Source organism: Carcharodon carcharias, chromosome 1 (genome assembly GCF_017639515.1).
Source record: "Carcharodon carcharias isolate sCarCar2 chromosome 1, sCarCar2.pri, whole genome shotgun sequence".
In the NCBI taxonomy this organism is placed as follows: Eukaryota; Metazoa; Chordata; class Chondrichthyes; order Lamniformes; family Lamnidae; genus Carcharodon; species Carcharodon carcharias.
Genome location: NC_054467.1, coordinates 213,985,745 through 213,999,421, shown reverse-complemented (window position 1 = coordinate 213,999,421; position 13,677 = coordinate 213,985,745). Strand labels below are relative to the sequence as shown.

The 13,677-nt window shown below is 40.9% G+C and overlaps 1 protein-coding gene across 5 annotated transcripts in view; it reads left to right on the top strand.

Moving 5' to 3' along the window:
• Positions 1-13,677, top strand: part of nedd4l (NEDD4 like E3 ubiquitin protein ligase) — a 441,756-nt gene that overhangs the window by 375,614 nt on the left and 52,465 nt on the right. For all 5 annotated transcript variants that reach the window (XM_041209743.1, XM_041209653.1, XM_041209560.1 and 2 more), the window contains 4 exons: positions 1,599-1,653; positions 8,027-8,085; positions 12,813-12,878; positions 13,342-13,571. In XM_041209743.1, the coding sequence (XP_041065677.1) occupies positions 1,599-1,653; positions 8,027-8,085; positions 12,813-12,878; positions 13,342-13,571 (410 nt within the window). The remainder of the gene's footprint in view (positions 1-1,598; positions 1,654-8,026; positions 8,086-12,812; positions 12,879-13,341; positions 13,572-13,677) is intronic.

Here is a 13,677-nt window from a genome sequence, read left to right as displayed (position 1 = left end):
AGTGTCACAGGGATCAGTGCTGGGGCCACAATTATTTACAATATATATTAATGACTGGATGAGGGAAATGAATGTACTATCACCAAATTTGCAGATGATGCAAAAATAGCGGGGAAGGCAAGTGGTGAGGATGACACAAAGAGTCTACAGAGGGATATAGACAGGTTAAATGAGTGGGCAAAAACGTGGCAGATGGAATATAATGTGGGAAAGTGTGAGGTTATGCACTTTGGCAGGAAGAATAGAGGAGCTTAATGTTACTTAAATGGAGAAAGACTGAAGAAAGCTGTAGCACAGAAGGATTTGGGGGTCCTCATGCATGCATCCCAAAAAGTTAGCATACAAGTTCAGCAGGCAAATGGAATGTTGGCCTTTATTTCAAAGGGAATGGAGTATAAAAATAGGGAAGTCTTGCTAAAACTATACATGGCACTGGTTAGACCACACCTGGAATACTGTGAACAGTTTTAGTCCCCTTATCTAAGGAAAGATATACTGGCATTGGGGGTAGTCCAGAGAAGGTTCACTAGGTTGATCCCAGGGGTAGAGGGGTTTTCTCACTAGGAGCTGTTGAATAGGTTGGGCCTGTACTCATTGGAGTTTAGAAGAATGAGAGGTGACCTTATTGAAACGTATAAGATTCTTTAGGGGCTTGACCAGGTAGATGCAGAGAGGTTGTTTCCCCTTGTGAGAGAGTCTAGGACCAGAGGGCATAAGGGGGGGGGGGCCATTTAAAACAGAGGTGAGGAGGAATTTCTTCCCTCAGAAAGTAGTGAATCTGTGGAATTGTTTACCACGGAGGGCTGTAGAGGCTGGGTTGTTAAGTATATTCAAGGCGGAGATAGATTTTTAATCAGTAAGGGGATCAAGGGTTATGGGGAAAAGGCAGGAAAGTGGAGTTGAGGATTATCACATCAGCCATGATCTTGTTGAATGATGAAGCAGTCTCGATGGGCTGAATGGCCTACTTCTGCTCTTTTGGTGTGTGTCAATGCAAAATGATTTTTCTCCATATCAATGCAAACTGTGCCCAGTATGAAGCCAAACTTAACATGTCTAATGCAGAGAGCCATCTCTCCTACTGTTAAAATAGAATCATTACTCAGCTACTAGTGAGCGCAACTGTATTATTCAGTCTGGCTGCCAACAATATGAGAATGCTGTCATACATATCAGCATGTCTTTAAGACAAAAACTAATTTGTAGCAAAAACATGACCATATGTATGACAGCAAATAATTTCAAAACAAGTCGATTACAAGTGTGTTTTTCTCCCATTACCTGTTAAGCTGCTTAATATTCCCTTGGCAATGTTTTTTATTTTAATGTGTTTTATATTTTTTTCTCCCTTAATCTTGCAGCAAGGCTTCATTGAAATTTGTTTATCTCGAATCCTCCACACCTTGTCCCCACCCCTTTTCTAATATGTGGAACTGACTGAGAGTGTGAGCTTGCCTAGGTACACAGAATTTCAGAGGACCATGAAAACCCAAGCTACTTTCTCATAGCTTCTATATTTTGCTGTGAAATGTGTGCTTTGTTCCAGCGTTCCATTATTTTGAATAAAATTGTTTCTGTAATCCTTCATTTTTAAACAGCCTGGCTGGGAGGAGAGAATCCATTTAGATGGAAGGTCATTCTTCATAGATCACAGTGAGTAAGATGACATATTTTGAAAATGAGTAATGTTAAACTTTAAAATTTTGATGGTGATGTCTGGAGCAAATGACAACTTTTATGCCTTAATCAGGGCATGACATGTACTGCGTTGCACCGAGAGCCTGAAAAGAAAATCACACGAGCTAATCACGTAGACAGCAGCTGATGATGGTTTCAGTTCAAAGTCCTGCATTTTGGCTGAAGGGATGGGGAGAGGTAATGTAGACTTAATGGTACAGATCTAAAGTGTGTGCAGGGAGAGATGGACTTGGGAGTGCAGATGCATCAACCGTTCAAGTTGGAGGACATATTGAGGAAGTGGTTAGCAAAGCGTACGAAACCTTGGGTATTGTGTATAAAAGCAGGGAAGTTATGCTGGACCTTTATAAAGCTCTGGTTTGGCCACCACAGGAGTATTGCATCCAGTTCTGGTCACCGCACTTTCAGATCCTAAGGGTATCCTAAGGGTCTTTGAGAGGGTGTAGAGGAGATTCATGGGAATAGTTCCAGGAATGGGGGATTAGTTACAAAGTTCAGTTGGAGAAGTTGGGGTTTTCCTTGGAGCAATGAATACTGAGGGGAGACTTGATCTAAGTGTACAAGATTATGATAGGTTTGGATAAGTTAGACAAGGAAACACTGGTCCCATTAGCTAATGGTACAAGGGCATGGGGACACAGATTTAAGGTTTTGGCAAGAGATTCAGGGTAACATAAGGAAGAATTTTTTTTATGCAATGGCCTGGAACTAGCTGCCCATGAGTGTGGCGGAAGCAGAGACAATGGGCAGAATTTTCAAGTCATCGGCAGGCCTGGGAATGGAAACGGTCCGCCCCCCACGATCAGCCCTTGACTGCGATTTCACACTGGTTGACCAATTAACGGCCAGCCAGGGTGAAATGTGTGCTGAGAACCTCAGCGCTGCCTGTGTGGGGGCGGGAGGAGTTAAAGCGCAAAAGTCTGCGCATGCACGCAGGGGAGCACACGTTGAAAGCTCCCTGAAGGCAGGGAGCTGCCTCAGCGAGCTGAACAATTTTAAAACCAAAAGTAAAGATTTTTAAGATCTGGAAAAAATGTCCTGACATGGGACTCACACACAATAACATCAGCGGAATAAAAATTCTGCCCAAAATTATACTTATTTTTTATTTAATTGTGGAAACCTCATCCCGCCTGCGGATGATGTTTGCTAAAAAATCTGAAGGCTGCCTGGCTGATTCATCCACCAACCGTAAGGTTGGACCAGCAGCGAAGAAGAATAGGTTTAAATAGTTGATTTAAAGGTCTTAATAGGCTTCTTAATTGTCGGTGGAGGCACTGCAGATTCCTGCGCGCACCCGCCAACCAAAATATTGCGCGAGTGTGCAATGATGTTGGGATGCTCGCCCAACGTCATCGCGCACTATTTTACGCCCGATCAGGTCGGGCGCGCGCCTGCCTGTGGGATGCGAAATGTGCCCAATGAATGATTTGAAAGGGAAATTGGTTGGGCATTTGAAGGAAATAATTCAGAACTACAGAGATGGAGTGGGGGAATCGCTCCATAGAGAGTGACATAGACTTGATGGGTGGAGTGACCTCCTTCTGTGTTGTAATTGACACTTTGACTCCTTCTATTACTGAGCAACAGCTTCAAAAAAGCTGACAACTCAAAACATTGTTGAATGTAGGTCTCTCTTACTAAATCTGAAATACGTTGTTTAAAAATTATTTGTTCGGTTATCACTGTGATGTTGATCCAATCTTCTCCCTAACCCTCAATATTTAGAATTTAAAATTCTCATACTTCTGTTTAAGCTCGTCCATGGCTTTTCCCTTCCCTTTGTCTGTAATCTCAGACAGTCCTTTGAGAATTCTCCCGTCCTCCGTTTCTTACTTCTTGTATATTTCGATTTCCTTTGCTCCATCATCCGTTGCTGTGTTTTCAGCTCTCTAGGCCCTTGTCTCTAGAGTTCGCTCTCTGAACTTCTGCTGATCGTTTTCCTCCTTTTAAGAATCTCCTTAAAGCTTGCCACTTTGACCAAACTTTTGGTCATTAGTTTGAATGTTTCCTTGTGTGGTTTGGCATCAAATTTTGTCTAACGATGTTTCTATGAAGTACCTTTCAGATTTGTTACTGCAGTAGGGGGGGGGGAGCTATATGAAGTTTCTTGTTGCCAGTACCAGTTCATGCTGATGCTCTTTGAGCACTTAATTGTGAGCTTTGGCTCAGTGGTCACCCCCTTGCCTCTGAAGCCCCAACTGAGACTTATAAGTATATTGCCGAGAGAGTGAATAATGCTGGGGGTGCCTTCCTTCAGATGAGACTTAAACACCAAGACCCTGTTTACCTGCACCAGTGATTCAGCTCATCTTCAAAGATCCTAATGCATTTTTGAAAGAAGAGCAGGAGTTCTTCTGGCGTCCTGGCCAACCTTCATCCCTCAGCTAACATAATTTTAAAAAAATAATGAACTGGTCATTTATTCTCTTGCTGTTTGTTAGATTTTGTTGTGTTTAAAATATACCACAGATATGCCTGAAAACGTAAGTGATTGCACTTGAAAGTAATTCATTGTTATGTGAAGTACTTTGTGGCATTTCTGAGGCACTATTTTATTTCTTTCTTTTTCCTTTTCCCCCCATTTCATAGTGGAACTCTTTCTTCTTTGTCTCTTTATCCATGCACACATTGTTTACCTCTCTCTTTTTAAAGCTCGACAATTTCTTCTCCCCTTTAGAGTTGAAACTGTTTTCCCTGCTGCCAACACAATCGCAATTCACATGGGCATTCCTGTTTTTCTCTCCCCCAGCACAGAAACTGACACTCTTCTCTCTATCCTCTCACAGCTCAAGCTGACACAGGTTGGCATTTTCCTCACTGTTCCCTAGTTCTTCCTGTATTTTTCTTGCTCTCCACCTCTATCTCCTGCTCGTTCCTCAATCCAAGTTAGCAGCCTTGTTGTCGTTCCCTCTTTTCCTCCCTCCTATTTCAGACTAACATTCTTCTTCACAAGTTTATGTTCTGCCTTTCTCCATTCTCCTACAGCTGAACTTTTGGTTCCTATGTCTTGCTGCTGTTTCAGCCATTCAATATAGCTGCACAATTTGGACAGAATTAACCTGGCTCTCGGGAGCAGGCTAGGAGCAGGGGTACTCAGCCAGGGGAAGGTGTGTAATGTGGGGAGGCTGCCCATTATTAAAAGCTGGCAGGCTCCTTCTGTGCTTGGGATAGGGGTCGCTCCTGATCAAGCATCCTGTGACCCATGGGGGTCCCCTTAGCAGCAAAGGCTAATGGCTCAGGGGTCACTGTTTACAAATTAGGGGTCACCCATTTGAGACAGAGATGAAGAAATATTTTTTCTCCGAGAGCTGTGAGACTTTAGAATTATCTTCCTCAAAAGGTGTTTGAGGCAGAGCCTTTGAATATCTTTAAGGCAAAGGTAGATAGATTCTTGATAAGCAAGGCAGTGAAAGGTTATCGGGACTTGGCAGGAATGTGAAGTTGAGGTTAAAATTTGATCATCAATGATCTTATTTGAATGATGGAGCAGGCTCGAGAGGCCAAATGGCCTACCCCTGCTCCTAATTCGTATGTTCATAAACCACCCCCCCACTCACTACTTTCCAGCCCGCTGCAGTGAGGGATGGAGTTGGTAGTGCGTGAAGAGAGTTTGGAGTGGGGACTGAAAGCTTCAGTCTTCCCAATATGTAATTGGAGGAAATTTCTGCTAATCCAGTACTGGAAGTTGGATAAACAGTCTAATAATTTAGCAACAGTGGAGGAGTTGAGAGAGCTGGTGGTGAGGCAGAGTTCATGCTGACGTTTTCCTATTCTCTTGTCTTCACTGCCCCTTTGGTTTTTAACTTTTATGACTGCTCCAGATGTTTTGCATAGCACTGCATGCTCATGAGAATTGCCATCCACAGAATGCCGAAATATTCGGTCCTTGGAAGCAGTATGTGTGCTAGGTGTTGTGGTAGAGGAGTGGGAGGATGCGATCAAAAGTGACACCAAAATGAGAACACTCGCTTTATATGAAGTCACGTTTTTATAAATGTCTGATATTTTCCATTGTGAATAATTGGAGGAAGTAGAGTTATAACCCCTCCGCAAACACAGATAAACAAAGTCAAATCAATGTAAATGTGACTGAAAGCAACACAGGATAATAAGATTTAAATCAATCAAGGATAGATTGTATTTATCCCAGTGGGCTGAAAGATGCTAGGGAGGGCATTTGTGTGGCACTGATGGCCATTAAAATAAGCCAAAAGATCAATCTAAATCTGCTCAGAGATTTGACATTTTTGAGAGCAAAAGTCTTTGAGTGATCCAAACAAGGGCAAGATATTAATTTTGCATAGTAAGGATGAGGACAATGAATTTCTGAACATTGGGACACTGGTGATGTAACAGTACAATGTGTTGTCAATTTTGAAAAAGGAAAATAAAATGGGGACAAGCTAACTACAGGTTCATTAGTCTTAGCCGCATTCAGTGTAAAATAATTAAGATTATCAAGAGTGAAGTTGGGTCACTATATAATAATAATCTTGTTAACTAAAACCAACATAGATTCAGAAGGGCAAGCTCATATCTGACCAAGTTCATTTAGATGACTTTGAGAAAGTAACATCCCAAGTGGCATGTGAAAGCTTTAAGATATATGTACCCAATCTTTGAAAAGGCTTATGACAAAGCAACTCATGTAAGTCTATCAGCCAACTCATAGCTGTGGGGATTCATGCTAAAATATAGGATAAATAAGAAACTTGCCTGTAGGGTAGACAGAAATGAGTGCCCATTAGAGAATTTGTATTGGACTGTTTCCCCAGAGCTCAATCATGTGTTACCATTACTGTTTCTCATTTATATAAATAACCTGGACTCAGAAACTCATTGCCGTGTGGTTAAATTTACCAATGATACCAAACTGGAAAAGGCAGTGGAATTAGAGGAAGTAGCTCAGAAATTTCAGAATAAATTAGGCAAACTATGTACTTCAGCCAATTAATAATTGAAGACAAGTGCAAGGAACCGCATATAAGGTAAATGTACTCTCATGAATGAGGGAAGAGTTAATTGGAATGAGACCTAGAAATCTTAGACTCAATGCTAACTATGTTCAACCAATACAGAGCAGCAAGCAAAGCCAAACGATGCAGTCAAAACCATTGAATATAAGTTAAAAGAACATATGATCAGACTGCAGTTGTCTGTTGGACCACATCTTCAATATACTAAGGCTAGTTCTGAATTTCAATGCAAAAACATTCAGAAACTGGAAACCTTGCAGAGATAAGCCACTGGGATAACTCTCTGGTATTTGCTGAGTCCAGAAACGATAGAGAAACTTTTGAGCCGTGAATTTAACCATGCCTGCAGTGGGGGCTTAAAATGGTGGATACGTGAGAGCCACTACATTCCATCGCTGATTGAGCTCTCTTGTCTTTTGGGAATCAGAGAAAACAAAATCTCTCCATGTCATTGTTCATAATTTGGCTTTGTACATTCCACATGTCTGTTTCACATGGACTTTGCTACTTGTCTTTCTTTACTTTCCTGCTCCACTCATAATTTTCAGGAACTGCCATTTTCATCTATCTTTAAAGAGTCAAAATAGCCCCATCGCTTTGTAACAATTTCATAGTTTGGGCTGTGGGAATCAGGAACCATGGCTGTATCCACCGTAGGGGAATTTGGGTATATACTGCAATATTCAAATGGTCCTGCAAACCCGGAGGCACACAGCAATTGTGTTATTGGCTTTACCACAGTTCTTGTTTATTATAATGCACTCTTCTACATGCAACCTTGTCTGGAGTTTCTTAGAAGGAATATAAGACCCTGTGATCTTTGACTGTACATGAGTAAGATCATAAGAATAGGCAACAGGAGCAGGAGTTGGCCACCTGGCCCATCGAGCTTCCCCTACGCGTCTTCATAACATGAAGAAGTTAACCCTTCTAACTGAAATATAAGATGTGGATCTGACTGAATGTAGTATAACTTTACTTGTATATTCTGTGACCAAATGAACTACCTTGATGTTTGTATTGCAGCAAAATTGCTAAGCATTCTCTATTTCCATACTTTTCTTCCCAGATTGTTAAAAGTTCATCTTTGGGATAGTGCTGGCAAGAATGGCATTTATTTCCTTTTGCAAGTTGCCCTTGAGAAAGTGATGGACATTTTTCTTGATTTTATTCTGATTTTATATGGACTGACTTCTAGAATTTCCAAATGTGTTTCGCATAAATGTAAAAGTATTTGTGAATAGCAAGAACAAAATTAATTAGGGTATCTCGATGTGTTACTTCAGCTGTGCTTGATTTCTTAAGAATTAGAATTTTATAGTAAAAAATGTCCCACTGTCTTTTTATAGATACCAAAATCACACAGTGGGAGGATCCAAGACTACAGAATCCAGCCATTACTGGTCCTGTAAGTAATAAAAATTGACAGTTATTTGCAGATTTTATGTTTTTCTTTTCTTACATTTTAAATTTATAACTCCACATTCTCATCTTCTTCCTACTCTTTATCCTCATCCTGTCCCACTCATATTTTCCGCTGAAAAATTACTCTATATGCAATCAGGAGGTGTGCACACAGCTCAAGATGCCACGAATCACAGTTGATACACGCTCAAATGATAGAGGAAGCGCATTTTTTTTCTTTTTCTTCTCACCTTCCGACCTCAACAGATGCCTGAGAATTAAATGCCAATATTTTGTTAGATGCAAGCTTTACCTTTAAAGTACACATGCTATTTATTTTGTAGTCTTTTGTTCCATTCGGTAACTTGTTTGCCCCAAGTTGTGTGAAGTTAGTTTTGCAATACTAAGGACAATAGATTGTCACAGCACACAATATCAAAAAAACGCACAGTGAATTGTCAAATAGGACAATGCCCTTTATATTGTTCAAAATGGTTTTCTAAATATGTATCAATATTTTTCTCCAAAAGCAACTTGCATAAAATAGCACTTTTAATGTAATAAGTATGGATGGCCTCCTTGTCACTAACCTCCCCATTTATCCAGGCTGGGAACCGGCACCAATACATGCTGGCTTGCCTGCACCAGTGGCTGGGTTCTTCTGTGGCCAACAAGTCCTGAGGCTAGTATAAAGGTATAGCAAGTAATTAGAAAAGCTAATAGAATGTTATCATTTACTGAGAGAGGAATTGAGTACCAAGATGGGAGTTTATGCTTCAGTTGTGCAGGGCACTGGTGAAACCACATCTGGAGTACTGTTCATAGTATTGGCCTCCTTATTTAAAGAAAGATGTAAATGCATTAGAAGCAGTTCAGAGAAGATTTACCAGACTAATATTAGGATTGTCTCATGAGGAAAGGTTGGACAGTGTATCCACTGGAGTTTAGAAGAGTAAGAGGTGACTTGACCGAAACCTTTCTCATTTAAGACAGAGATGAGGAGAATTTTTTCCTCTGAAGGTCATGAGTGTTTGGAACTCTTCTTCAAAAGGCAGTTGGAAGTAGGGTCTTTTTAAATATTTTTAAAGCAGAGCTAGATAAATTCTTGATTAACAAGGGGGTGAAAGATTATCAAGGATAGGCAGGAAGTTATAATCACATCAGCCATGATCTTATCGAATGGCGGAGCAGGCTTGAAAGGCCAAGTGGCCTACTCCTGCTCTATGTTCATATGGAGTGGGACTTGAACTCGGGAACCTCAAGTTCAGAAGCCCTAACAACTGTGCCACTTGGAGTCCTACTGTACAGATCAACAGATCATTATTGAGGCCGATTCTGTCATGGAGTATTGGTCACCTGCCTTAAAGGATTTCGATGTACTATATAAAGTTGAAGGATCGTTTCAGACCTTTGAAGATACAAATTTATGAAGAAAAGCTCTAGCAACTAAGTAAAGTTTTCCTGGAGCAAATAAGTTTGAGGGAAGATGTGATACAAATATTAAAATTATTGCACGGTATAGATAATCCAACGTGAATTGTTAAAGTTCTGCCTAATTATACAGGCCTGAATTTTGCATTGAGAATAATAGTGAGACGAACAGCACTCTCCATTACTATGGAACTAATTGGATAACAAATCCTGGAGTACATAAACTTGCAGCAGAGATCCAGAAGTGGTGATCCAAGTCACTCTGCTCCTCCATCGGTTAAACTATTACAGAATCTTACTGATTGATTTCAATGCTGAGTCTATGTAAAGGCATGAAGGTTTTCTTTATTCTTTCATGGGATGTGGGCATCACTGGCATGGCCAGCATTTGTTGCCCATCCCTAATTGCCCTTGAACTGCAATGCTTGCTAGGCCATTTCAGAGGGCAGTTAAGAGTCAACCACATTGCTGTGGGCCTGGAGTCACATGTAGGCCAGACCTGGTAAGGATAGTAGATTTCCTTCCCTAAAGGATAATAGTGAACTGTATGGGTTTTTTCAATAAATGATGATAGTTGTCATGGTCATCATTACTGAGACTAGCTTAATATTCCACATTTATTAATTGAGTTTAAATTCCACCAGCTGCCATGGTGTGATTTGAACCCATGTCCCCAGAACATTAGCCTGGGCTTCTGGGTTATTAATGCAGTAGCATTACCACAATAGCACCATCTCCCCATAAGGTAGCCACTAAGCATGGCAGAAAAGGTTAGGGCTGGTACATGCAGGAGCAAATGAATTTTCAATGAATTATAATTATTGCTGAACAACTTTCCTGAGCCTGAATGTTCAATTTTTATAAGTGTGGAGTATCATTCCTTCAGAATTTGGTTATTGTTGGAGTTTTTTTAAAAAGTTTCCATATCTGGTTCTCTTATCTCTTACTCTTAATCACACCTTTCTTTCCCAATCTATACTTCATCTTTTGTACCTGTTTTAGATCTAATTTAGACTTCCTGACTAGACACTTCATGTCAAAGTGAAGATTCTTCAATTTGATTCATTGAAGCGCACCCCGGATTAGCCACTTGATGACAAGAATTCTGTGTTCAAAAGCTCACAAAAGTTCTGTGCAGCATAGTGAACAGTGAGAACCTTTCCCTCCATTGACTGTAAAATCTATCCATGGTAGCCAATTCATTTCCTGTATTTATTGTGCCAATAATAGCTTTGTGTACAAGCCTGGAGGTTTAAGGTTGCTTCAATTTTTTTTTGGATACTGAAATAGTCTGGATTTTTCCAATTCACTTTTTGCCAATGATAGACTCAGGATTTTGCAAGTGAAAGCAGGTTTGGATGTTAATAATTACATGTGTAGGCAGCTCAGTCTAGAAATGGATCACGGCAGCTCTGTACTTGAACTCCATTTACCTGCCACAGCTCCATATCCCCTAATATCCTCTAAAGCAAACTGAACTCTATGCTGATCTTGGTCTTGCAAGCTCCAGTGGTGTCGGCATTAAAAGCCTTATAAGGAAGCAAATTCCATATGTCCACTGTGTGTAAGGATATCCTTTGTGAAGAAGAGTTTGCTGGTATCCTTCCTACATGGTCTCACTCTAATTTTAAGATGATGTCCCCTTGTTCTTAATTAATCAGGAAGAAGGATTAGGTAGTATTTAAAAAGTGAGAACTGCTTGATCCATTATCTGTTTTTGTAATATCTTTATCTTGAGAAAGTGAAGCTGCTGTGGGCCAAATCTTCCGAGGATGGCAATTACCATTGCATTGCCACTCTATTGCTATTTTTTATACACTAAGGTAGAACTCCGCATTCTGGCCCAGACTTGTGAATCGGGCCTGTTCAGAAATGCAGAGCATACCTGTCCTGAGTCCTCCCTCGCAGTGCAGGATTGTCAGGGGAAGCTAAGCCCTTTTTTACAGCACCAGCTGTCGGATTTTAGTAAGACTTTGTTCGCTAACACACTGAAAAGCTTTGGGACATTTAAATAGCTTTTCACTGTGTTAGTGAATAAGTGTAAGTGGGTAGGGTGGCTGAGTGGTAGGTGGTAAGGTGGTGAGGTCAAGTTGGTGGAGAGACAGAAGGTGGAGGGGTCAGGGGGCCCGGTGAGGAGTCAGGAGGGTCTGTTGTATAATTACTCAGGAATTAGACATGTGGCTGCATTTTACGTGCCTCTGTCGGGCGTGTTTTTGCTGCGGGGGTTGGGGGGGAGGTGGGCATGTAAAATAGGGCAGGTGCCCACCCCAACACCACCTGACCGACTCCTGAGCTCAGCCCCATAATACAGAGGGTGGACAGGTGCCAAAATCGGTAGCCAATCTGCCATATTTAAATAGATAATCAAGGATCAATTAGACTTGTTGCCCAGCCACTTGACCCTGATAATATGCTGCCCACACCATAAAATGGTTGGCTTGGGCAGTCAGGCAGGAGTGGGCAGCCAGATTTTCTTTTTTAAAATTCTTCAAACGTGGGGTGGAAGGGGGTTTCTATCTTCAGGAGCTATCCTCTTCCTACCTGCCTGCTGCCTTAAACCCACCACCCTCACACTCCCCCTCCCCCTCCCACCCTCCTCCCTAACCTGCCCAAACCCTCCCTGCCCAAGACCCCGGACTTAACTGTTTCCAGGTACCCAATGATCTGCCTTCTGCTTTTTTGCTGTCCCAGCAGCATCTGCAAATGTACTCTTGACAATGCCAAGACTGACGACAAGCCATCTGCAACAACCCCCCACCCCAGACGGATTATCCTGCCCATGGTTTTTTCTGCCTAATGTTTCCTGATTGACTGTTCAGTGAAGCGGAACCCTCCAAAGTCTGTGACTGTAACTCAGAGTTGGAGATTTTTTGGAGTGTCCTGGGGAGCAGCAGAATTGCCCAATGGAAGTTGAAACTTCCCGGGCAATTCCTGTGGAGTTAGTGCTTTGGGACTTCTGAGAGGATCCCTAGCGTATTTTAAGGTGTGTGATCAGTCTCCGACCATGTAGAGACCAGAAGATCTGGGCCTGTAACTGTCTAGTAGACAGTGCACTGCGAAAACATGTAACATTCAGTAAGCACATTATTTGGATGTATAAATTTATTTTACAATTATGAGAAGAAAGTCCAATTAAATTAATAACAAGTCTACTGTCCTCATCCCTAGTAGTACAGCATCACATTTTCTGATGTTGGAGAATATCAGTGTGTTGCCAGCTGATGCAACTTCCCAGTAATTATAATAAAGAAACACCAGTGTTGTTTTAGTTTTTTTAAATTGACATGTGTTCTCTTGTAGGCTGTGCCATATTCCAGAGAATTCAAACAGAAGTATGATTACTTCCGGAAGAAACTGAAGAAGCCTGTAAGTACGCATTACGTTGTCTCATGAATAGTTTGAGTTGTGTTATATTGCAATGCATGAGACATGCATTTTGTTTATCAGACTATAATGAAAATACATATGTAATGCTAATTGTGAATAGTTGTGAAAAATTGATCTTTCTCCTAATTAAATTTTATTTTAAAATTTCAGTGCAATATTCAGATGTATGGTCCATTTTTTGAACGCTATAAAGAGCAGCCTTACAAGTCCAAATGGACATTCACACTGTGCAGATAATTAAAATTAGGATGGAATATGTTAGGTTATGTCCTGCGTGATTTTTCATATATCACATGTGTTGCTGTTTCTGTAATTTATTTTTGCAGCAATATGTAGATTCTTCAATTTGACATTTTGTAAATTTTTTTCCACCCTGGATATGAAGTGTGGGTTTTGGAGGACTGAGATGCAACAATTACTTATGGTTCTATTTTTGTTCCAGGCTGACATACCCAATAGGTTTGAAATGAAGCTGCATAGAGGCAACATTCTAGAGGAGTCTTACAGACGAATTATGTCCTTAAAACGACCAGATGTGCTTAAGGCCAGACTTTGGATAGAATTTGAGTCAGAGAAAGGACTTGATTATGGAGGTGTAGCAAGAGAGTGGTTCTTCCTTTTGTCTAAAGAAATGTTTAATCCTTACTATGGGCTTTTTGAATATTCAGCTACGTAAGTATGCAAGTTCATTCATCTACTTTAATTTCCCTCACTGCACGTACATATTGTAACAATAGTTTTGCAGTTAACAGCTTGGAATTCATATAGGCAGGTAGAA